The sequence below is a fragment of the Myzus persicae genome, unplaced genomic scaffold (assembly GCF_001856785.1).
Source record: "Myzus persicae strain clone G006 unplaced genomic scaffold, MPER_G0061.0, whole genome shotgun sequence".
Taxonomy (NCBI): domain Eukaryota; kingdom Metazoa; phylum Arthropoda; class Insecta; order Hemiptera; family Aphididae; genus Myzus; species Myzus persicae.
The window spans coordinates 128,672-151,777 of NW_019100791.1; the positions used below are offsets into that span (position 1 = coordinate 128,672).

Below are 23,106 nucleotides of genomic sequence, written 5' to 3' on the forward strand. Positions count from 1 at the left end.
ATTTTTTGTTAGTTTTAGTTAAAATAATACTGAAAATATTGATGAATTAAATAAATAAATTATTAATCTAAAGCAATAATTAGTACTGTTAGTGTTAACTTTTAGAAAAAAAACCTAAAAAAAATAATATTACTAATAATAATAATAAACGATACCTGGTGGCTTGTTATTCATCTTTAAATATTTTTAACTTCACAAATTTTAATTATTAAAAATATATAATTTTCATTAAAAACTGATATAAAAGTATTAGGTAGAAATATTTTAGTAATTATTTACATAGATATGTTTTTGGGCTGGACACAAATTTTTTTTAACACATTGTATATCACCATTGAAATGCAAATAAATTAATTCAAATAATTATTAAAAATGGTAGAGGTTTTGAATTATTTTTTTTATTCTAAAAATCAATCTAAAATTCTTAATTCATTAAATTTCCAACTGAATGTAGCAAGCATACTACTAAATATTTTTCCACTGTGTTATACCCAAAATAACATATTTATAATTACTCAATTTTCCTAGCAGGGATAAATTGAATACATAGCAGTATGCCACATTGTATTTTTAATCAATAAATACTATGTCACAAAAGTTATATGGTTCCAACATATAAGTTATACAGTTATTTACATAGATATTTCATAAATCACAATTACAGGGTTACCCTGTTTAATTTTAAAATGTTTTTAACCTGCAGTAGGTATAATTTACTTGTATGTTTTTACTACAGGTTATAGAAATAAATACAAATAAAGAATTATATCATAGGTACAAATGTATTATTAGATACATAATAAATCAAAAATGTTGATTAATTAACAGAATATAATTTTATGGTGACATAAAAATCAGTCCAGTAGTTCTTCAGTAGAAGTGATACCTTGATCAATAGGTGTCTGGACAACACTCATGCCCTTTGTAGTTATCAACGGCTTTGATTTCTCGTATGGTGGTGCAATCGGCCCTTGTACTGGATTCCTCTGAATGTATTGCAGGCCGTCAATTTCCAAAGGATAGGTCTTGTCAGCGTCAAAGCCGCTTAAACTGCCACAAGCCACAAATGGTGTGATGACCCTATGCACGTCCATCTCGTCCCAGGACAGTGAATCGTTGGTCATCAACGGGTTGGCCATGGTAGGGGTGTAGCCATTAGGCAGTCGGAAATCTCTGCAAACAACAAATGACTCGATGCTAGAGTTGCGCGAGCTGCAAGGCTTAGCGACAACTAAGTCACCGAAGAAAATCTCAAGCTGGGAAATGAGCAGTGACGAGTCCTTGCCACGGAATATCTTGCCGATGAACGTGCCACCAGGCTTGAGCAGGTAAGTGGTGATGTTCAAGGCAGCCAACAACAGCTGCGCCTGTACATACTCGTCCAGATCGTGCAGCCCGGTGACGTCCGGCGCGCCGTCGAACACGACCAGGTCCACCAACTGGCCATCGTCGAACTGAGCAAGTATCTCGTTGGCGGTGCTCTCCTTGGTGATGTCGCCCTTCAGCTGCACGACGCCGGGGAGTGGAGCCATCGACTGCAAGTCGACCGCGACGATCTTCACGTCATCCTTGTCCTCACTATCCGAGTACAGTGCCTTGCTCAGTACCTGGCTCCAGCTTCCCGGGGCTGCGCACAGGTCTACCACCCGCCTGACCCCATCCAGTACCTTGAACTGACTGTTGATTTGGATCAGCTTGAATGCACTCCGAGCCCGCCAGCCCTGTTCCTTGGCCAGCCGGTAGTATATGTCACGCTTATCCTTGGACGACTTACCCATCTTAACTAGGACTGGTCGCTGGTGAGAGCGTCGATTTGGCGGCGTAGACGTCCAAAATCAAAAATCCGAGACCCTGGACCATAGAGTGAGAATATTTACCAATTATTAATCATTGTTAATGTCTACATTGTCTATGAATCCGAGTGCAACAATAATAATGATAACAAATCTGTTAAATTTTATCTATCGTGAGATAACATTGTTTTTAATCATTTTTTGATTATTCTCGCACACGCATATCACGGAATAGGTGAAATTTTACTGCATAGGGCACTAAGGCTTAATCTTAGATCATATTATATTATTTTGAAGTAATGGGCTTATACAGTTATATTGAGGAATGTGGTACAAGGTCTATGAGCAAAGGGTGAATTCCTCATTAATCATTGTAAGCAGGGTGGCAAATTCTGTAATGCTTTCATAAAAATCGATTTCGCCAGGTGAAAAATGAACAAATATTGAATAGGGAGGTACGGCGGTGTATCAATTATCAGGGTAACTGAGTTTAAGTGTACCTCAGTTCAGATATTTTTAATCGTGGTTCAAACAATTTTACTTTCCTGATATTTCCAAGAATAATCTTTGAAATTCTCGTTACAACCAGTAATTAGGGTAGTTTTGAGTGTTAAGGCAGCAAACATAATATAAAAAAATAATTTTATGAATTAATTCATATTTTTGTTTCAAAATAACGTAGTTTATTTTTTAGATGCCACCGTTACAGCAAACTTCATTAAATTATGAGGCACAATAGTAATTACCTATTTACATATGATAACTGAGAAAGATTTGCATAGTATGTAGGTACTTAAGTCTAAATTATAAGTGACATTCCCATAAGACTCATCAATAACTTTCTTGATTTTTTTTAAATTATTAACTATATGTATATATTTTGTGATACAACTGGATTAAACCAAATTTTGTTTTAGCCAGTGCTCAAAATAGAAAATTGTCTGAACCATAAATCATTTTTTCAAATGTATACAATTATAGTAGTTTATTTCTAAAATATTATCTCTTTTTTCAATACTTAAGTTCATAGTTGTACTATTCTTCTGGAACATGCATTGTACTTTTTAACATTTTAAAATTTTTAGCAAATTTTTTCCTTTGTTACAAAGTTTATATCTCCACAAGTAGAACACAAACAACACAAACAAAATGTACAACTCGAAATGTCTGTAATGAATGAACTATTAAAGATAAAGGTCTGAGGAATCTCTACCGTGCACTTTTTTCTTAGCCAATGTGATTCTGACGAGACCCTAAACAACCAAATCTTGTTGTCTAGTTTATAAGATCTGCATTACTAAGGTAAAATCTAACTAAAATTAATAAATTTTTAACGGTTAAAAACCCTTTGTGTAGTAATTATTTATTTTTTGTTCGTACCATATAATATTGTAAACATAAACAAAATATGTTTCTTAATACTGATGTTTTGATGAACATTTTTAATTGAACTAACCAATTACCAATTTAATATTTATATTTTAATACTTCAAAAATGTGTCAATAGAAAATTTTATTTGAAATGTTTTCATATTATAAACTAATTTTATTATTTGGTAGTGTGATAGTGTAATTTTAATTAAAAATGTAAGACTAATGAAAATAATGCTGAAAAACCAATTCATGACTATGAAGGGAAATAAATATAAAACTGTACTTACAAAATACCGTATGCCTTTACTTTGAAAAATCAGTTATGTTTCATTATTAAACTTATTTATAAAATTTAATGAGACAACAATACTCTCTCATATTATTTAAGAGCTGTTAACTCCAACACATTAAATATTTAGTTAGTACTCATTTACAAATACAAGTATCATAAACTTAGTTTGGTATATTAGCTAAGTAATCGGCCACTTGTTGTTGGTCAAGCTTTTCAAAAATGATTTCATCTCTTCTATTCTTACGACAAACGCCAACCTCAATATTGTCTGCAGTCATTTGTCCTTCAAAACCTTCTTTTAATGCTAAAATTGCTGTATGAATAGCATCTTCCAACTCCAAGTCTTCTTTATACCTGAGACACAGTTAAAAAATGGTTAGTGATAACTAATAATAATCAAATGTTAAGGTTGAATTAATTATAATATAGATCAGCGGTTTCACAATCGTTTTAGCTAATGGACCAAATACAGCCTTGATGTCAGGCACGTCACAAAGGGGCTTTAGATGGCCAGGCTCCCTAAGGAGTCAGTGGACCCTCTAAATTTTATTTTAAAATAATTAAATATTATGGCATTTTATTGTCCTGATTCCTAAATGCATGTTATAGGTACTCTGTATAACTAACAATTGGTAAATTTTAATTAAATTTCAAAAATATTCGTCCTCCAGCAATTTAAGACAACACAATAACACGTCTAATAATAGCCTAAAAATAGCTACTCTAATCTTTTTTTTCTTATTTTCCACTATTAAAAATGTTGTAATCTGTATGTCTTATGCCCAATTGCATGAAAAATGAATTCAATTAATGGTTCAATAATATTTAATGGACCAATCATGGGCCACTAAATCATTTTTAAGGAGTTATCATTAGCTCACTATTGAATTGTTACTGTTTAGTGATTCTTTATGCAACTCTGCATTAACGACTTAATATCTACATTATGTAATGCAATATTATGCTGAATGACCATAGCAGCCATGTATTGGTTTATTTATGATGAAAAAAAAATTGACTAAAATCTGGAAAACTATGTATAGAGAACGCTATGCCTGAATGTGTTGTCACTTGTCTCCGTTTTACCAATGTACAGCATACCAAAAACTGTATCGCTAGGGATAGAACCATTCAGGCTTTAGTGATAGTTTAGACTCCATATGTATATTTAATATAGTTGAGAAAATTTCTGTAAATATCTTTTATATTTGTTTGATAAAAATTCTTACTGTTTACAAATCCATTATTTTTGTGTCTTTTTAAACTTGAATAACTTTTTTTTTTAAATTCGGATATCAAAAAAAAAAACGATATGTTACAACCAATGTTCTAATTTGGTGAAAATGTTGTTTCTAAGTTATGACTGTAGCGCCCCTTAAGTTAATTAATCAATAAATTGTTAAAATGTAGTGCCTACCTAATTTTATTGGTAAATATTAAAAGTAAATGGACAAAAAGCCAGGACACAATTTCTAATAAACAAATAAATAGTATGTTATATAAAATTATAAAGTTTTTTTATTTTATTTTGGACTGTAGTTCCTTTGGATTGGGCTTATCACCAAATACGATGGTGCAGTTTGAGAACCGCAGCTATAAAATATATACTGTAGTCCATTAATATAAAATAAGATGACCACAATTCTAGATTTCATAGTCTGTGAGGTAAATAAAACTACTGTTGAATACAAAAAAATAATAACATAAATACAGAGATACTGTCAATTAAAAGTACATATCAAGGATTAAAATAAATATAACAATTAATAATACAAATATATTTTAAGAAGTTTGTTTTTAATTTACCTTTTTTCTAAAAACTGTTTGCTATTAACGTAATTTTTTCCCAATGCTGTGGCCTTCCATGCAAAAAATGCGCCAGATGGATCACACTGATAAAGTTTAGGGCCAGTTTTATCCCAACCGCACACCAACAATGATACACCAAAAGGTCTCACACCCCTGAAAAACCAATTAATCAAATTTTAATAGTTGTTAATAATATCCTATAATCCTTCATTTCCAATTTAGAATAGTACTTTCTGCTCATATTTTTGTAAAAATAGTGATAATCTAAATACAACACAAACTTAACCCAAGAGTTTTATTTTAAAAACATTCATTAGTTTCATTTATCATGTTCACTTAAAATATTAATAATTTTTATTAGTAAGAATTCTTGTGAAATATATTATCACTTTCATACAAAACAAAGGAGAAAATTCAATTTTATCAGCTAAAACATTTAAATTGAAAAATTCACTTGGAATAGTAAAAAATCTAAAATTTAAATTAAATTTACATCAACATACAGTATTTTTAAAGAACAATAACATTCTGAGTATTTTTATATTATTTGCAAAGATGCGAAATAACAAAAAAATCATTGCAAGTCTTTAAAATTTTAATCATTGTAGGGGACTAAACTGCAGTTTAAGGGGATGGTGCTACAACTACCAGGAGTGCATTTTTAGAAAAATAATTTAAATTATTATTTAGAAAATTAGAAAATAATGTAGATAATATGTACTTGTTTCTGGAAGAAAATATATTAATTATGTTCTGTTCTTAAATTCTGTTGTTACCAATAAAAACAGAATCGATGATAGTTTAATTTTAATATTATTAGTCCTTATATTTTATAATTGTACGAATATTTTTTAAAACTCTTTCAATCGAGGGTAATATAGCAAATCAAATATAAAAATTTTTTTTTAAAAAGTGTGCAATATAAGATGATTAGCTATTCATCTGTATCTGCATTAAAAGAAAACTTAATTAACATGTTAAAATTGTGGTCAAATATTTTATTAACCAGCAATAAATAAAATTGAAGAATAGAGCAAAATCTCTTTAAAAAAAATTCAATCTTTTGAGTTTGTTTTGCCTTAATTATTTAGGAATATGTTTTGAAACCATTATCTGTGGTATCTAAAATAGTAAAACGTTGCAGTGATCGCAAACTAGTATCCACCAAGCCAATTGGTGAAATTAAATGAAAAATGTATTCCACAAATGTATGAACCATTGATCTATACACATAAATGCATTTTTCATGAAAATATTTTGTAAAAGAAGTGGTACTATTATTTTGTTTTGCACTCCGGCCCCAAAAACTTTAATTGCGGCACTGGATGGTTATTTAACTTTTTCTAATAGTACATAATAAGTACATAGAATAACTGAAAATAATTACCCAGATTGTGTATATTCTTGCATAACACTAGCAACTTCTTGCACCAGTAAAGCTGTAGGTATTTCTTCTTCAAATTTCAATTGGTACTGAGCTGCTTCCTTTCTTGCTTTTCTAACAAGAAGTCTATAATCTGGTCCCATACCTTCAGAGACCAAAACCAATAAATTAAAAATCTCAAGGAATATTTATTTTATTTCTAAATTCTTAACAGCAGACTTTAAAAGTTGATGTTTTTTTTTATTTTTTTTTTTAGAATGTTTTAAAATATTATATCCTAGCTAAATATTTCTTAAATAACTAATTTATTCCATGTTTATGGTAATTTAAAAAAAACTTTCCGATTATTATTTAAGTTGAATTTAAAAAATACGAAATTCAATAACATTTGAAAACTTTTTCTTCAAAATAAAACTATTATTTTTGTTGTTTTATTGTTTAAAGTAATGATTTATAGAATTAATTTTAAAAAGTACTTAACATGTTTGTTTTTTAATAGCTTTATAATTTGTATGAGGGTATTTTTTTAACAGTTATTGATAAAATATTCAGATGATTAACTTTCAAGCCCTACTTATAAGCCATTATATTAATTATACAAGTTTATAGGTAGGTACAAAATACACTTACATTTAAAATATGAGATACAAATTATTAAATAACTACCAAATAAAAATAAAAATATTTAACTTGTAATTTAATATTGATATTTAAAAATATCAAAATAATTTATTAAATGTTTTTAAATAAAAAATATAATATCAATTATGTAAAAAAAAAAACAGATTTTTACAGTAATTTTAACTCAAATTTGTTGAAATAATAATTCAATTAGATTTATATAATGCTCATACGTACCACTGTAGACCATTCCGATGTTGGGTGTAATTTTTTGCACTTTTTCAACTGTTGTTTCATATAAAAGAGATTTACGCTTGTTTTCTGTAGCGACTACAACACCATTTGAAGCTAAAAACATAAAAACTTAGCATTCATTTCAATTTTTTTACATACAATTCAAACAGTAAAATATTTTAAAACCATTTACTAAACAATTAAATAACATTTTTAGGTCACAAATTAAAATTTACATATTTATTTATTTCTAATGATAAATATATTTTCAAATGATTGTGGAGATCATGTAAATTGTATTTGTCATGGTAGAGTAATAAAATTAAAAACATTGTAAACAATAATTATGGACATTAATATGTTCTCAATAGGTCACTAACAGTTTTTTATTAAGTGCTCACTGTGTTAAGTAATATTCAGATTTTTTAAGTGCTCCGTGCCGCGGAAATATTATAAGACATTATAATTATTTATTTTATTAGATATCGATAACATAGTTATTAATTGACCATTAGAATGTATTTTTATGTATAAAAAAAATTTAGAGCATCTATCTAAGTATTAGGGCAATAATTGTTTCAGGCTCAACCAGAAATTGAAGTCTGAGCACGCCTATGGATAAACACTTCATAGAACATTGCAATATTGTATTTTTATAAATATTAAAAAAATCAAGATGTCTATAGTTGATAACTATGGATTTAACAAACTTGTATAATTCAATTCAGAATTTATTCAGCATTGCAAAGAAAAAGTGTACAAAATGACTCAGTATAAGTATAAATGTCCTAAATGCCAATTCAAAATGTAGATATTTGGGTTACTAAGAAATTGCAAAACCTATTTTTGAATCTAAAATCTTTAAATTATATTAACAAAAGATAGTAATTAATTAGAAACTAATTAAATCATAAAAGTTAAACGATAAAACCATTTATACAAACCTTTAATACCGACTGACGCTGCACCAGCCGACACTGCCGCTAACGCATATTCAATCTGAACAAGTTTACCAGACGGGCTGTAAAAACAACACAAACAAAATTATACTAAAACTGTTGAACATTAACTATTCGCATTCATATTGAATACACAGTACAATTTTGATAGCATTTAAATACTGAGCAAAATTGTCAAACTGTAGTAAACAAATTATTTTTACCTGAATGTGGTCAACGAAAAGCTATATCTTTCGGTAGCCATATTAAACAACAAATGAAATAACTACGACAGAAAAATAATAGTACAACTCTTCAGTATGCCTCAAATATTCAAGTAAAAAATCTCAAATCTTAATATCATTCAAGTTACCAATAAGGCAATAACTACAATTACTAAGCGGAAAATTTAAAGTTTACTTTATTTTACATTTGTACCATAATATTTTTTGAGGTTAAAAAATACACAGTAGTGACGTCACGCGAATACGGATGACGGACCGAGCGAACCTTATGAATTTTATGATACTATAATCTGTACACAGAATAGATAATAATTATTATTATTTATATTAAGTCAGCATACCTTTATGGCTTTATGTTCATGGTCGGTGTGACGAAGAAAATAATATGAAGGAGATACTAGAATACTAGATAGTAAGACCGTTTTAAAATTATCGATCTGTCAGATTTTCAGCCTTAACACTAGACATGTACGTGTTTTGTTCCCAATATAAGGAGACTATAATATTTTTTAACCAAAACAAATTTCTCTGATAGTAAGTTATAGTTTTGACTTGTGTGATCTGAAGCAAAAAAATAAATAAAAATATAAAGATGCTTGATTCTAATCATACTATTAAAAAGCCAACGATTTTTGACTTACAACATTTACACCATATTATACCAAGGAATTATCTATCTCAGTGCTATCTTGTTTAGGCCGTGAAAAAACAATCAATAAGAAGTAAGAACTATTTTAGTGATAATCTGATAACAATTACAATAATGCCTACAAAATTATTTATAAAAACAAATTGTTAAATAGGTTAAATTTGTTATTAAAAATGATGAAAAATTTGAAAAACGTGGCGTCACAAAATTTGTTATTGCCCAGCCGACTGATAAAACCAACTAAGAAACAAAGCAAGATAGAAGAAAACGACTGGTGAGTTATGGAAATGTACTTTTAAGCAGATGTATTCTAAATGATTGACTCATATTAAAATAGGTTAATGTTATTCAAGAAAGCCAACTACCTAAACTATTTTTAATAGATTTCTTAAAGTTTATGAATACTTTTACCACTATTTTTATTCCACTTTAGATATTAATAAATGTGTATGGTTAGTTTTATACCTAAAATGGCTAAAACAATGTTAGAATTTATAATACAAATATTGAATGTATAATTGTAAATTATTTGAATAGGTGCCTAGATCATGGTTTTATTATTCTTATGCAACAAAATAATAAAATTAATCTCTTAAAAAATTGTATTAAATTAATATTGACATTTCATCAAATATTTGAGTCGATAAATTGTACAACCAATTTCTGATATCTATTATAGTTAATTAATTGTTTAGGTATTCAAAAACATGCATATTATGTTTATTTTGTTTTGTTATTGAATTATTCCCTCGAGGTTAGAATATTCAAATTTATATCCATAAACCAAATGTAATTTTGTTTAAGATTACCTATTCTGAAATAGAGGTTCCTACTATGGTTATAGACAATAGTTAATACTCAGCCTAAATTAATCATTATTTATTACATACACGCAGTTCATACACATTTAATAGTGAATAAGAAAGTATCTTTTCCAAATGTAATGTCATTAATTATTAATAAATTGTTCGATATAAGAGGTTTTAAATTCCATATCACTTTTTATGGTATTGCTTTATTCTGTTTGTTTAAAATTGATAATATATATTTACTTAGTTGTTGTAAAGCATAAAAATATTTTTTATCTTTTATAAAGTAAACTAAATATTTTTTAAACTAATTTATAATAAACTTTATAAAGTAACCTAGCCTAGTCTATATTGTCTTAGTATTTAACAAAATATGTAATATCTGTTAAATGAGTTGAGACTAGTCAGGTAAAAAAGGAACTGCTACAAAGTTAATCAAAAACATATCATTGTATGAATGTATAAATAAAATCAGTAAATAAATTATAGTTTTTAACATTTTAATATTTTTTCCAGGTTATTAGTAGCTACAAATTGGTATTTTTGGATTTATACATGGACATTAATGGTAGTTGCAATTATTGGCTTAGGCGCAACCATAATGTTAATGGTCGTCTTACGATTCACTACTAGAATGGAGAGTATAGAATTTTTAACTGACAGCGATCTGACCAAACTTATGGGCAATATAGATTTAGACGATATATATAAAGTAGATGGCATTATGGAAGGGTTTAAAGACATACCATTAGAAATATTGAGTGAAAATGACAATATACTTATACATGTTGTCAACCCAGAAGATAAAAGTAAGTTGTCTATTGCCGGGTTGCATGAACAATCACTAAACATCTAACTACTCCATAGTTAGCTAATGGTCCTTTAAACATGATTTAGTGGCCCATGATTGGTCCATTAAATTTTATTGGACTGTTAAATTAATAAATTTTTCATGCAACCTAGCATAAATCTAGTAGAGATTATGCAACTGGTGCAGTTAAATTGTGAATTAAAATTTTTTTTTTCTCTAGGTTTAGAATCAGCAATCGAACTTGGGTTTACAAAGACACAAGTAAAAAACATTAATTCATTCACAGTAGGAGATCCAGAAAATCCTATTTTTACCACATCATTTCCAAACTTTGGACTTCCAGAAGGTGTCCGTCACTTAGATGTGGCCACAGTATATACCAATCGGATAGTAAGTCCAATAAATGAAACTCTAACATTGAAATCTTCAAATTATACTCGGCTGAAAGGTAATGAAGGAACTGTCATTGATGGATCTAAAATAAAATGGTCAGCGGAAGGAGATATATTTCTCAGATCAGTAAATGGTACAGTAGTACTGAGTTCTGCAGGCATTTATTTGGATGTACAAAATTTACCAGTAGTGTTGTCAAACAAATTTGCTGCTCATCAATTTAAACTATGCATTTGTATGCCGAGCGGAATGGTATTCAGAGTCCCTGTATCCACAAGCTACAATTCTCACATGGCTTGTAGTATGATTGATCTTGGAGAGAGCAATCATCCATGCAAATAAAATGGTAACTATTATTATGTAAAGCTTATTTATATTCATACAAAATCAGATAAATAGTATAAATTATTATCACTTTAAACTATAAATTAAATTTTGAGATAATTAGACATAAAAATGAACAAGTTCAGGACTTCTTGCATGTACAAAGTTTAACTGTATATTTTGTTATATTTACAAAAATATTAGCATTATTAACAATAATTATTATCATAATAGGGCTTATCTTCATATGCATTCTGTACGTTGTTCCCATATAATGTTAACTGTATATTTGAGTTATTGTGATAGCATATTTCAAACATTTTTAGTGCATAAGTTCCAAACTTGACATAACATTTAACATAACTCCAATAATATTTTTTTATTTCATAATTATTAAATTGTTGTAATGTTTAGATAAATTTTATTTTATTTTAATTTAAGTGAAGAATAATTTTTACATTTTGAACCCTTCCATAATCATTTTGAGATAGTTAGCTTGTTTTGTGCTTTTTTCACATTTCTAGTTCCATTTTTTTTTTTAGTAAAAAATGTTTAATTCATAAACTACTGTTAACCCTTCACAAGATTGTTTGTAGTTTTAAAATATCTGCTGATTGGTTTTCTCAGATATGGTATTGAACTTGTAGCGACTAGTTAACAGAATGCATTGATGGTACTTATATTAAATGTTTTATTTTTATAAATAATTTACTATATTACAATCTTGAATCTATATTGATCGACAAAAAAAGTATGTCATCGGAAAAAACTATAGAAGCCATAACATATTCCATTATAAAAAATAATGAGTATATAATTTATCATTTCTTTACGCACTGTTTATGCTTCTGGCAAGGGGAATATTTAGTTTAAGTTGGGGAGACATTGAAAAAAAAATTATAAATCAGACGTAATGACAATATTATTGATACTTATACTTGGATAATATTACAGCAAAAGTACCCAACCATAAATTAAAAACCAACTGAAAACTAGTTTGTTATAACGTCAATCACCATAACTTAAAAATAAAAAATTATGAACGGCAAAACATGTCTCATAATGAAACAATAACCCCATCTGTTTTAAAATTCCCCCTGCACACCACACCAGCAAAATGAGATGAAAGTAGTGTTAATGATATTGTAATGTTACAATAGTTGATTAATATAATAATATTATTGGTTGTTTCAGTTTATTCTGGTATAATATCTATTATACACCATAGATGGAATCAATCAAGCCATCAAGTATACTTAAAAAGTGTATTATAAAAAAGAAAAAATATTAGACAAGTGCTGAATGAATTTCAACATACTAACCACCGGTTTCAGGTGAATTTAATGTTAGTATAATTAAATAATTCATTGTTTGCTGAATTAATATAATAACTCCATTACAATTAGCTCATAGGAAGTAGTCAATAAATTAATGTTATTGTTGGTTTTTTTTTATGTATTAATACTGTAATAATACTACTTGCCTTAAATTATATTGCCTAAAAACACTAATCTAGTCATTAAATCTAGTCACATTTGTACTTAAGCTGTGAATTTAATCACATTTTAAATATTATGTTATGTTACTCTTGTTTTTATATTACATTCAATAAAAAAATTGTTTTCAAACTATTGTTCCTCAGAAGAAATTTATTTAATGAGAGAGTTACACAATAAAGAGGTTCTTAATTGTATAAGTATAATATATCATTTTGATAATTTCCTAATGAATTGAAAAAAATAATATGTACCACATATGCACACATCTCAAACACACACAAACATTAAATATATACAAGAAAAATCACAATGTTAAAAAACTAATTTAAAATTATTGACTTATGTGCTCTCCATTGCTACCTCTTCATTTTCTGCACTTGGAGCATCCAGATCTTCTACCATCTCTTCTTGTTTCTCATATGCTTTTTGCAAGTCTTCAAAAACAATACCGTTGATAGATTTCAATTTTAGAATATCTAAAAAAAAAATTAAACATCAAATTTTCAGTTTATTTTCATTATAGGTTGTACAATTGTACGTAGTACGTTACATACTATCGTTTCCATTTAGTACAGCAATAAAACCACCATGAGCCATCACACGAACCAAATGCTGTGCAGTCATGCACAGTAAGTCTTGTTGTTCCAATGATAGTAAGGTTTGAATTCTTATGTTACCACTTTCGCAGGGATCTATTATTCCAGCTGAACCAGGAAGAAATAGCCCACCGGCTAGTAGCTGTATGACTCTCCTGTAGGCGATCTGAATGGGTAATGTTTGTTTATTGTTTAACAGTGAACGATGAGCCTAGATAATTATTTTTAAAAAATGTGTTAGTTTCGTAACATATTGCAAAAAAATCATGATTGTTGTCTAGCCAATTTATTATGTTTTAAGTTTCAAACTAACCAATAAGTCTATCATCCATGGATTTAAACATTTTAGTCCGCTAAAACGGTTACGTAAATCTTTAAGAAGCCTAACAAGCATCTTATTTGATGAATGAGAGGCATTGTCATCAAACCACCGGCTACAAATAAACAAAAAAGGTTTAGTTGACATTGTAATTCAAAATGTTAGTATTTAAATAATAAAACTTAAAACAGTATACTCTGTTCACCGTAAGTTGACTCAATCGCTCTACAAAACCTAGTCGCAGCTGCGCATGTTACCATCTCCTTGAAGCGTTAATGGGAATCGTCAAGACTGCACGTGTTATTTACTTTGTGCTGCAATAACGATCGCCAAACACTGCTGACGAATCACAGACCCTGGGGGTCTAAATGTTTCAACGGTTCATTATACACGGGAGTAAGTGGGTGGCCAACTTAAGGTGAACAGAGTAAAATAGTTTTTAATCAGTGTTAGTGGCATGTAGTTCTAAAAAAGGTTGTTCTGATAGCATTTATATGCAACAGTCATACACAGTTCAACAAAAAGTTCATTTATGCTTTAGAATCAAAAGTTGCATTTATTGGAACATCTACCTGGTGTAAATTTCCAAAAATTAACAATTTCCATGTATAAGTTAATGGAATATTATGCAATAGTAAAGTAAAACACAAATCTTAATTAAATAAAGATTTCTTTATTGTATTGGTAACCAATTGTTTTTTGGTAATTAGATTGTTAAATGGCATTGAATTTGTTTTATGGTTAGTTTAAATATCATAAGACATCATAAGTAACACACTTATGTAAATTGCAAATTAAATTTCACCAAACGTCTAAGACGACAAATACAATGATGGTTTATCTTTAGGCATCATTAAAAAATTATTCACAAGGAAAAATTAGGTTTGGAAATAAGAACACTGCAAACGAGATTTGGACAGACTGGTGGATATAATTGACCAGGTAATTTGCTGTTTCCAAGACACAATGAAAAGAAAACAATAAATGATAAAACCTAAAAACTCTAAAAATAATAGTGTATGTTTTATAATAATAGAGCCTGTTTAGTACTTATTAATGGAATTATCAAACAGCTTCAATTTACTGGTTGATAAAGTTTGTATCAACCAATATTGTGTTTTATGGCAAACATAACTACAGTAACACAAACTGATTGATTAATAATAATAATGGTATGATATATAAAACTTAACTACTGTTAAACACAATAATTATTTTAATAGGAAATCACCTATGACGTATTGCACCCATGTGTAATTTCATTGCATTTGAATCTAAGTGTAGGCCGGACGTAAGCTTCTTTAAATTTGTAGATATGGTGGAAATTAGTATGCGCACAGTGCCTTGTGATGAAATAACATCAAAACCCGTGCTGTCTGGAGCCATCAAAACATCTAGAAACAATAGAAAACAAATGTACCAAATATGATCATATAAAATGAATAAGCAAATTCTAAGCCAACCATCAGCAATCTGCATGCCAGTAGGATAGTTTTCTCTGAAGTCTGCTATAATTCTTTGAGACAAAGAGATTACGCTCTCTTTAGTAGGTAAAGTTTTAAAAATAACTACTATGTCTGCCACAGTATGACCCTTCATAATAGTCGCTTTTTTAAAAGATCCAACTACTCTCACTTCTTCTATCTGTTATGTAAACATAATAATATAATATTACAAATTGATAAAAATTAAAAATATATATTGTAACAATCAACCTACAGACACTTCAGTTTTGCCTGGGGATATAATAATATTATCCAGTATAGACTGTATCTTGGTAACAACTCCCAGCAGGGATGAATGGTCTTCGGGAGTGGGTGTTAACACCTGCGCCCTTTTGAGCAAAGCCTGAAGAGTAAATACATAATATAATAAAATTTAGAATGTATTCATTAAAAATGGTAGCGAGACAATGGATTTGCACTTACAGCATTGAAAGCCGATTCCTCTGTAGTATGAGCACCAGGCTTCACACGAGGGAACGCTCCTTCGCAGAGGACAATATCGAAAGGATGCCTTGGCACTCTGCGAGACATGAATGGAGGAACCATTGGTCCGGCTAACGATGGAGGAAATCTATTCATACCGATACGTCCACTTCCACGAACCATTGGTTTTGAACGACGAGCAGTCGAATACTGATAGGCAAATTTAGACAGCTAATAGTAGTTCCGACGGGTGAATTAAGAAAAATTGAATAAAAATATAATATTCGATAATAATTTATGGATAATGGATATCCAAATTCTAAACAACAGTGAAGACACTATTCAACTACTATTGACTAGACTAATTCAGTAGTAAAATCAAATACTATAGATTAGAATACGAGAAGCTCTGTAGAAACCTGCTGGCGTCATAGCGCTCCAAAATGTATGTGATTGCCTATTCAGCCCCTTTNTCGATAATAATTTATGGATAATGGATATCCAAATTCTAAACAACAGTGAAGACACTATTCAACTACTATTGACTAGACTAATTCAGTAGTAAAATACAACAATTAAAACGATAACAAAAGTTTAACAACATAACCTCTAAAAAAGTCGGTGTCACAAACCGATAATATATTTTCGTGGATTAAAAAATTTACTATTATAATTTATTCATTTTATGATAACACTGAAGATAGGCGGAGATGGGTGGGGGGCTTACGGGGGCTTAGCCCCCCCCAAAATAAATAATTTGAAGTTAAATCCCTCCTAAAAATATTAAACTAACAATACCGTAATTTTGTACAGTTTGTAGAATTTTTTTCATTATTTTATATTCTTACATCCACAATTATATAAGTGTACCCATGGCCGGCGGCAATGGGGGTATGGTGGGTCGTCACACCCCCCCCTGTTAAATTTGTTTGTAATTATCAGTCGGCAATTTCAGGGAGCCGTTGTCCGTTGGAAATTATACTTTTTGAAAAAAAAAATATATATATTTAATATAGGAACGGGTCCCGGCAGTCGGCAGTTGAGAATTTACCGATTTAGAAATCTAAATACTGCCGCAGTGCCGAACTGCCGACCACGGTTATCTACTAGTAGATAACCGTGGTGCCGACTGATATTGTCGGCTAAGGAGTAAGGACCCGTATTATAATACTATAATATATATTTGTTTTTGTACATTGTACAACGTTAAGTCCGTCGGCATATCATTGCCATCGCTAATCGGCATTCGGCAATCCCTATCTCAAGTACCCGTATATAATCTATTTTGTTAAATAATATAATTTATTTTTTACTTAATTTTTTGAGTTATTGACAAACACTGGTTGATTTATATTCGTACACGACTTATTTTTTAGATCTTAAAATAGTTCCGACAGCCTATTGTATCTATACATCTGTATAAAATACAAGTAATAAATATTTTAACTATGCATAAAATGGTTTAAAATGTTTTAGTTCTATATTTTGTTTTTGTTTTAACTATTTTACTTCAGAAAAACCAGGAATTTTTATACTTCACGTAGTTTTTTTTTAGAAACTTTGAGTCGGCATAAATTAAATTTGAGTCGGCAATACTTGATCTCACAACCCCCCCCCCCTGACAAAATTGTGTAACGCCGGCCCTGAGTGTACCTAGTACATTACATACATAGGTACCTACTATTTACCAATTTATTATTTACGGTAACATACCGAACAATTAAGTCACAAATTCACAATAATATTATAATATTGTGTTTATAGTTTATATACTTATATTGTACATATTTTGTACCAATTGGCCATCAATATTAAATAACATATTACACCGTTCTATTTATACCTAGATGGGAAAAATACTATTTCTTTTCTAATTTTTGTTGATTCTCGAGAAGCGATAACTATTATAGGTCTTTTGCTATGGCTGTATAAAACTATAAAACCAATCGTAAAGTTTATCGTGATTAAATAAATCGTAATCGTATATTGTAATAATGTAATGAGTAGGGTTCGGGACTTCTTGCATTTGCATATTTTTTTGTAGTGATCGTAGACCGTAGTCTAATCTAAGTGAGTTATAAATGTGTTTTATACAATGACGAGATTAAAAACTAAGTTTGAATTTCGTCATATTTTAAGAAAAGCGCATATTTGAGCAATTTTAACATATTTGGGCATATTTCACAATTTTATATTTTTATAAACGCAAAATTATTGTCGGGAAAAATCATAAATGGATGGTCGTAGTCTTTTGTAGGTATCTAACACGTACGTCTGTTTACGACGATTGTCTCTTTATCGCTTAATAATCAACCTTTTTATCGATAATATGGACAATTGTATAGTTGTGATAAAACCTAATGAATTCAAGGTTGATACAGATGCAGATGAGTAACCCGTGTAAAAATTATTTTTATTATATTAAGTACCTACCTAATTTTTTAATTTTAATTTTTATAATAATAATTTATAATATACTTTATGAGTTTTTAAAAACAAAATAAAAAATTAGCTGCATATTTTAAAGCGTATTTTGACGATTTTTACTGCAAATTTGCATACATATTTCGATAATTTTAAGTGCAAGAAATCCCGAACCTTAGTAATGAGTATCGACAGTATCGTACATTCGTATTCGTACCGTTATCGTAATCGTATTGACCATTTTGATTTTATACTAAATTATATTTTACTTATTGTTCGATGTTCTTGGGAATACGTTTCTTTTGAGATTGTGATTCAGATTTGTAATACATAATTTAATTCAAATAGGTTTGAAATATTTAAATTTAAATCTTTAATTAATTATTCTTTTTTTTATGTTTGTAATTATTTCAGTTGTTATGATAACGAGTCAACGAGAAAAAATTTTTATGAGTGATTTAATATAAAAATTAGTTTGTTGGGGGTGTGGGGGCAACGCCTCCGCGGGTCTGTTTGTCATCAAATATTTGAGCCCCCCTCAATATTTCACAAGATCTCCGCCTATGCACTGAACAATATCAATGTGTACAGGAATTAAAATACATATGTATATTTTAATTCGTGATTGTGTACATTATTTTTTAAGCGCCAACTCATTAAACAGTGTTTTCATAATTTTATTAATACGAGAAATGTTATTTCTAGTTAATTATATCATTCTTTCAAAAAATGTTTGTAATTTTAAATAAGCATTGCGTCTTATAACATTAGTAATCAGTAAGTACCCACGACCCTGCACCCAGACTCAGTGGCGTAGCTCGAAAAAATACAAGTGGGCAAAATAATTTATTAAAATCTAAACCCCGATCTCCCACCACCCACAAGTTAAGTGTTGGGACTTGTTTTAAGGTTTAGAAACAAATTTTAGGTAGCAGGTACCGGTACCCAAATCGTTAAATAGCATTGAGGACCTACATATGAGAATCAATTTATAAAAATACTAAAAACTCGTGCAGGGTAGTTTAAAAAAGTAACTAGTATAAATATTATTTACTCACATTTTATATTTGTTAAACAATAAATAATAACTAACCAACAGTTTAATGACTAGGGGATGACCCATTTGGGCGCAGTATAAATAATTTACCTGAAAATTGTTACACGTTTGGGCGCATTTATAAAGACACCTTTGGGCACAATAGTAATTGAAAATCGTGTGCAATCTAATCTAATTAGTACTTAATCGTTTGATCTGTAGACCATGTCTTAATCATTGGAAAATACCAATTAATTAATAGAAAATAATATATAATATACAATAATATTGATAAATAAAAAAATTAAATTAGGCTTAAAAAAATATATATATATTTGGAAGACTATTAAGCCAACCTCCTCGTGGTGTCTTCTGGCCTTCTGGGTAACGCTAATAGGCTTAAATTTAATAAAATATGTTAATATATGCAAAGAAATAAATGCGCCCAAACGTACTATTATAAAGGGAAATATTACGCCCAAACGTGATATGGATTTACGCCCAAAAGTGTTTTGTTTTGGGTTAATGCGCCCAAACGTATTTCCCCCAATGACTATTAAATGCGAATTTTGCGAGAACATTGACTTGTCCTTGGAGTTGGCCCTCCAAGTCCTTAAACTATATTCAATTATTTCATTGACGATTCGTCAACATACCTAATTATACAGCAAGAGAAACATAAAATAAATGTAAACTTTTGTGTAAAAGTTTCAGGAAAACAATTTTTTTATTAGTATAGGTACCTAATAATAATAATATGTTAAATATTTTGCATTTTTTCTTAATTTAAGAAGATTCAAAGATTTGTATTGTTGGATTATCTGCAGGGGGCAAAATGATACCTTTGCGGCTATGCCCTCTACCCAAAAAAATTTCACGAGGCAAATGCCCCCCTCAATATTACTCCACTGTACGTGATATTTTATTTAATGATATTTTAGCATAGATAACTTCCATTGTTAAGAATATTATACACCTATACCTAGAATAATAAATACTCGAATACGCTATCGTGGCATTGTTCGTGCAATAAACTATAACTATTTTAACATTGTTTTTATCTTGTTTGATATCTTTCTCAGACACACTTAGGTACAGGCTACAAAGTATTCATGCAAACTTGTTTTTCATAGATTTTAAGTAAAAATTTCTTTTAAAATGTATAAAGAATAATATATTTTACGGTAAGGCGTAGGTTATTTTTCTAAATATTATCTCAACAAAAATGTAAAGGTGCCCATTAAACATTTAAATTTACAACAGAATGTTTTTCACGGGCCACGAATTGCGATTCAGCATACACCAGATCGAATCTTCGCACATTGCCTACTAAGGAAGCTGAGTTGCACTTATAACCACTCATCGGAGTGTTCACAATCAAAAAAAAAACATATTATTCATACAATCATATATTCATATAGATAGTAATATAGTATGCAACTAGCGTGGTCTGCAATCCACCTGCTCACCTGATAAATGATAATACGAGTATACCTACTGCTCGAATTATCACCATCAAGTCTCTTATGTAGAGATGACATTTTTAAGGTCGGTGTCATACTTGTGGACTATCCGTGGCGGAATTTCCGCAGTATCGAAATTCATATGTTTAAATACTACTAGACACATAACAATTAACAGCGGAATTTCAGGAAACCGCTACCATACGCTGAACGTCCGCTGAGAGTATTCCGCAAGTATGACACTGGCCTAGAGGGTGACATGTACACGGGATCAGCTATTAACACATAAAAATAACTATTTTTTACATTTTATTAACGATGCAAAAACTATAAAACTCTTGTTGTTATGGGCAGCTATAGTTGAAATATAATATATTATTTTCCTCTGTGTTACAGTATTATTTCGGTATTATTGTTGCAACGAACACTATGAACTAATTTATTCTATTCTACAAGTTATGCCATAACTTTTTTATAATATTTTGGCATACAAGACGAATATAAATTTATATCATAACAGTAGGTTTGCAATATTACTTCTTCCGAAGGTTCACCTAACCCGGTCACTGTTCGCCGCCAACTGGATGCATCAAAGAGAACACTGAGCTGTAACATACAGCACCGACAAAGATCGCGGTGGCAAGTGGTGATTTCACCGGTCTGGTGACCAGACGTTATAGTAGATAGTAGATACGCTTCAATACCAAACATCGCAGAACAGATGACTTTGTCAAGTTATGGCCAAAAAGCAAATGACCTATACTTAGAAAAATTTTGTTTTTGAGTTTTACTTTTACATACTATAAAGATTTAAATTTTTTTGGAAATGTTAGTATTTTTATGCTCTACGTGTTGGTGGAATCAGAATTTACTACCTTACTTACTTTTTATGTAGTTATGTATTATTAACTCATAACTCATAAGTCACTTGAAACCTACAATTAATTCTTAACCATATTACTGCATAATTGATTGCCTATGCATATTTTACAAGGGGTTTTAATGAAAATATTTATTTATCAGAAATAATTGAGGATTCAAGATGGACGGATAAATAATAATAATTATTTAGATTATTCTATTAAATATTAATTATATTAATACAATTAAAACAATGAGTATCTGTAATACACATATTATTATGTACCTACCTACAGACATGATCGCATTTTTTTTTCTAATAAACCTAACATAACATGCACTATTAAGAGATAACATTTGAGGTCCAAAATATTTTTATTTTAGACTTTTTTACAACCATTATTACATTTTTGAGTAATAATATAACGATTTTAACATTATACAATGTATGCAATCAACAAAGATTCAAAATTTGTATTTTTTGAATGGGTCAACCCAAGGACTTGGGCTCTAGAAAAATAATACAATATGAACTAAGACGTATACGACTTTTAAGTTTTAAGATATAAAGGCGATTCGACTGCGAAGTGCATTTGGATGGCCGTTTATGCACCTACTCTAATATTTATGTTTTCTGGACCATTTTTAATCGAAACGCCGTTCAATAAAGATTAAAAATTAGTACTTTTAAAGGTTTCGTTAATATTTGAATGTATTTAATATTAGCTATTAAGGAACTAAACATATTAGTTATTAAATATGCTGTACAATTATAATTTATAATTTATTGGGGTTGGGGTATGTTTTAATTAATTTTAATGATACTATATTATTTTAGCTATATCATTCTTTTCTCCAGAAAATCTCAATTGTCATAGTACATAATATAATATACAAAACATACGTAAGGTTAACCTAACCTAAACATACGTTTATTTATTTTGTCATTGAAAATTGCAAAACTTTAATAACTATAAACTATATGGGTTTACTAATTAAAAATTAATTGTTAACTAAAAAAAAACATTTTATTGTGTAAATTATAATAATGTATTATAATATATAAATTAGTATAAACAATTCTGTGATTTCTGAAAAAAAAATGTTCCTAGCGTCGTTCGTCAGCTGCAAACCACCCAATTATGCCTCAAATAATAATATTTGTATAATTACTATGTTTATACAATTTAGAGTTCTATTATAATTCTTATCATAGTTTTTTTTTATACAGTTGTAACTACAGATTTATTTTATTATGATTTGTCTTTTTAATTCCAGCCCCACCATTGTTACCTATAGGCTAT

The 23,106-nt window shown here is 29.3% G+C and overlaps 4 protein-coding genes across 4 annotated transcripts; 1 reads left to right on the forward strand and 3 right to left on the reverse strand.

The window, feature by feature from the left end:
• Positions 1-551: 551 nt before the first annotated feature.
• On the reverse strand, positions 552-1,949 carry LOC111043021 (putative tRNA (cytidine(32)/guanosine(34)-2'-O)-methyltransferase). Its single transcript, XM_022327799.1, has one exon. It carries the CDS (start codon positions 1,776-1,778, stop codon positions 855-857), a length of 924 nt encoding a protein of 307 aa, XP_022183491.1. The 5' UTR covers positions 1,779-1,949; the 3' UTR covers positions 552-854.
• A 1,501-nt stretch (positions 1,950-3,450) lies between these two features.
• LOC111042998 (proteasome subunit alpha type-2) lies at positions 3,451-8,856 on the reverse strand. Its single transcript, XM_022327764.1, has 6 exons — positions 8,670-8,856; positions 8,452-8,528; positions 7,511-7,621; positions 6,656-6,797; positions 5,266-5,421; positions 3,451-3,813 (listed from the first exon to the last, which is right to left on the reverse strand). The coding sequence occupies exons 1-6, from the start codon at positions 8,708-8,710 to the stop codon at positions 3,621-3,623; spliced, it is 720 nt and encodes a 239-aa protein (XP_022183456.1). The 5' UTR covers positions 8,711-8,856; the 3' UTR covers positions 3,451-3,620.
• Positions 8,857-9,014: 158 nt separating this feature from the next.
• LOC111042997 (beta-sarcoglycan) lies at positions 9,015-12,954 on the forward strand. The gene is made up of 5 exons (XM_022327763.1): positions 9,015-9,412; positions 9,494-9,613; positions 10,665-10,957; positions 11,180-11,698; positions 12,871-12,954. Exons 2-4 carry the CDS (start codon positions 9,513-9,515, stop codon positions 11,692-11,694), a joined length of 909 nt encoding a protein of 302 aa, XP_022183455.1. The 5' UTR covers positions 9,015-9,412; positions 9,494-9,512; the 3' UTR covers positions 11,695-11,698; positions 12,871-12,954.
• Positions 12,955-13,305: 351 nt separating this feature from the next.
• Positions 13,306-16,201, reverse strand: LOC111042996 (interleukin enhancer-binding factor 2 homolog). Its single transcript, XM_022327761.1, has 7 exons — positions 16,019-16,201; positions 15,810-15,938; positions 15,554-15,734; positions 15,322-15,484; positions 14,085-14,205; positions 13,730-13,982; positions 13,306-13,651 (listed from the first exon to the last, which is right to left on the reverse strand). Exons 1-7 carry the CDS (start codon positions 16,199-16,201, stop codon positions 13,515-13,517), a joined length of 1,167 nt encoding a protein of 388 aa, XP_022183453.1. The 3' UTR covers positions 13,306-13,514.
• Between the last annotated feature and the right edge of the window lie 6,905 nt (positions 16,202-23,106).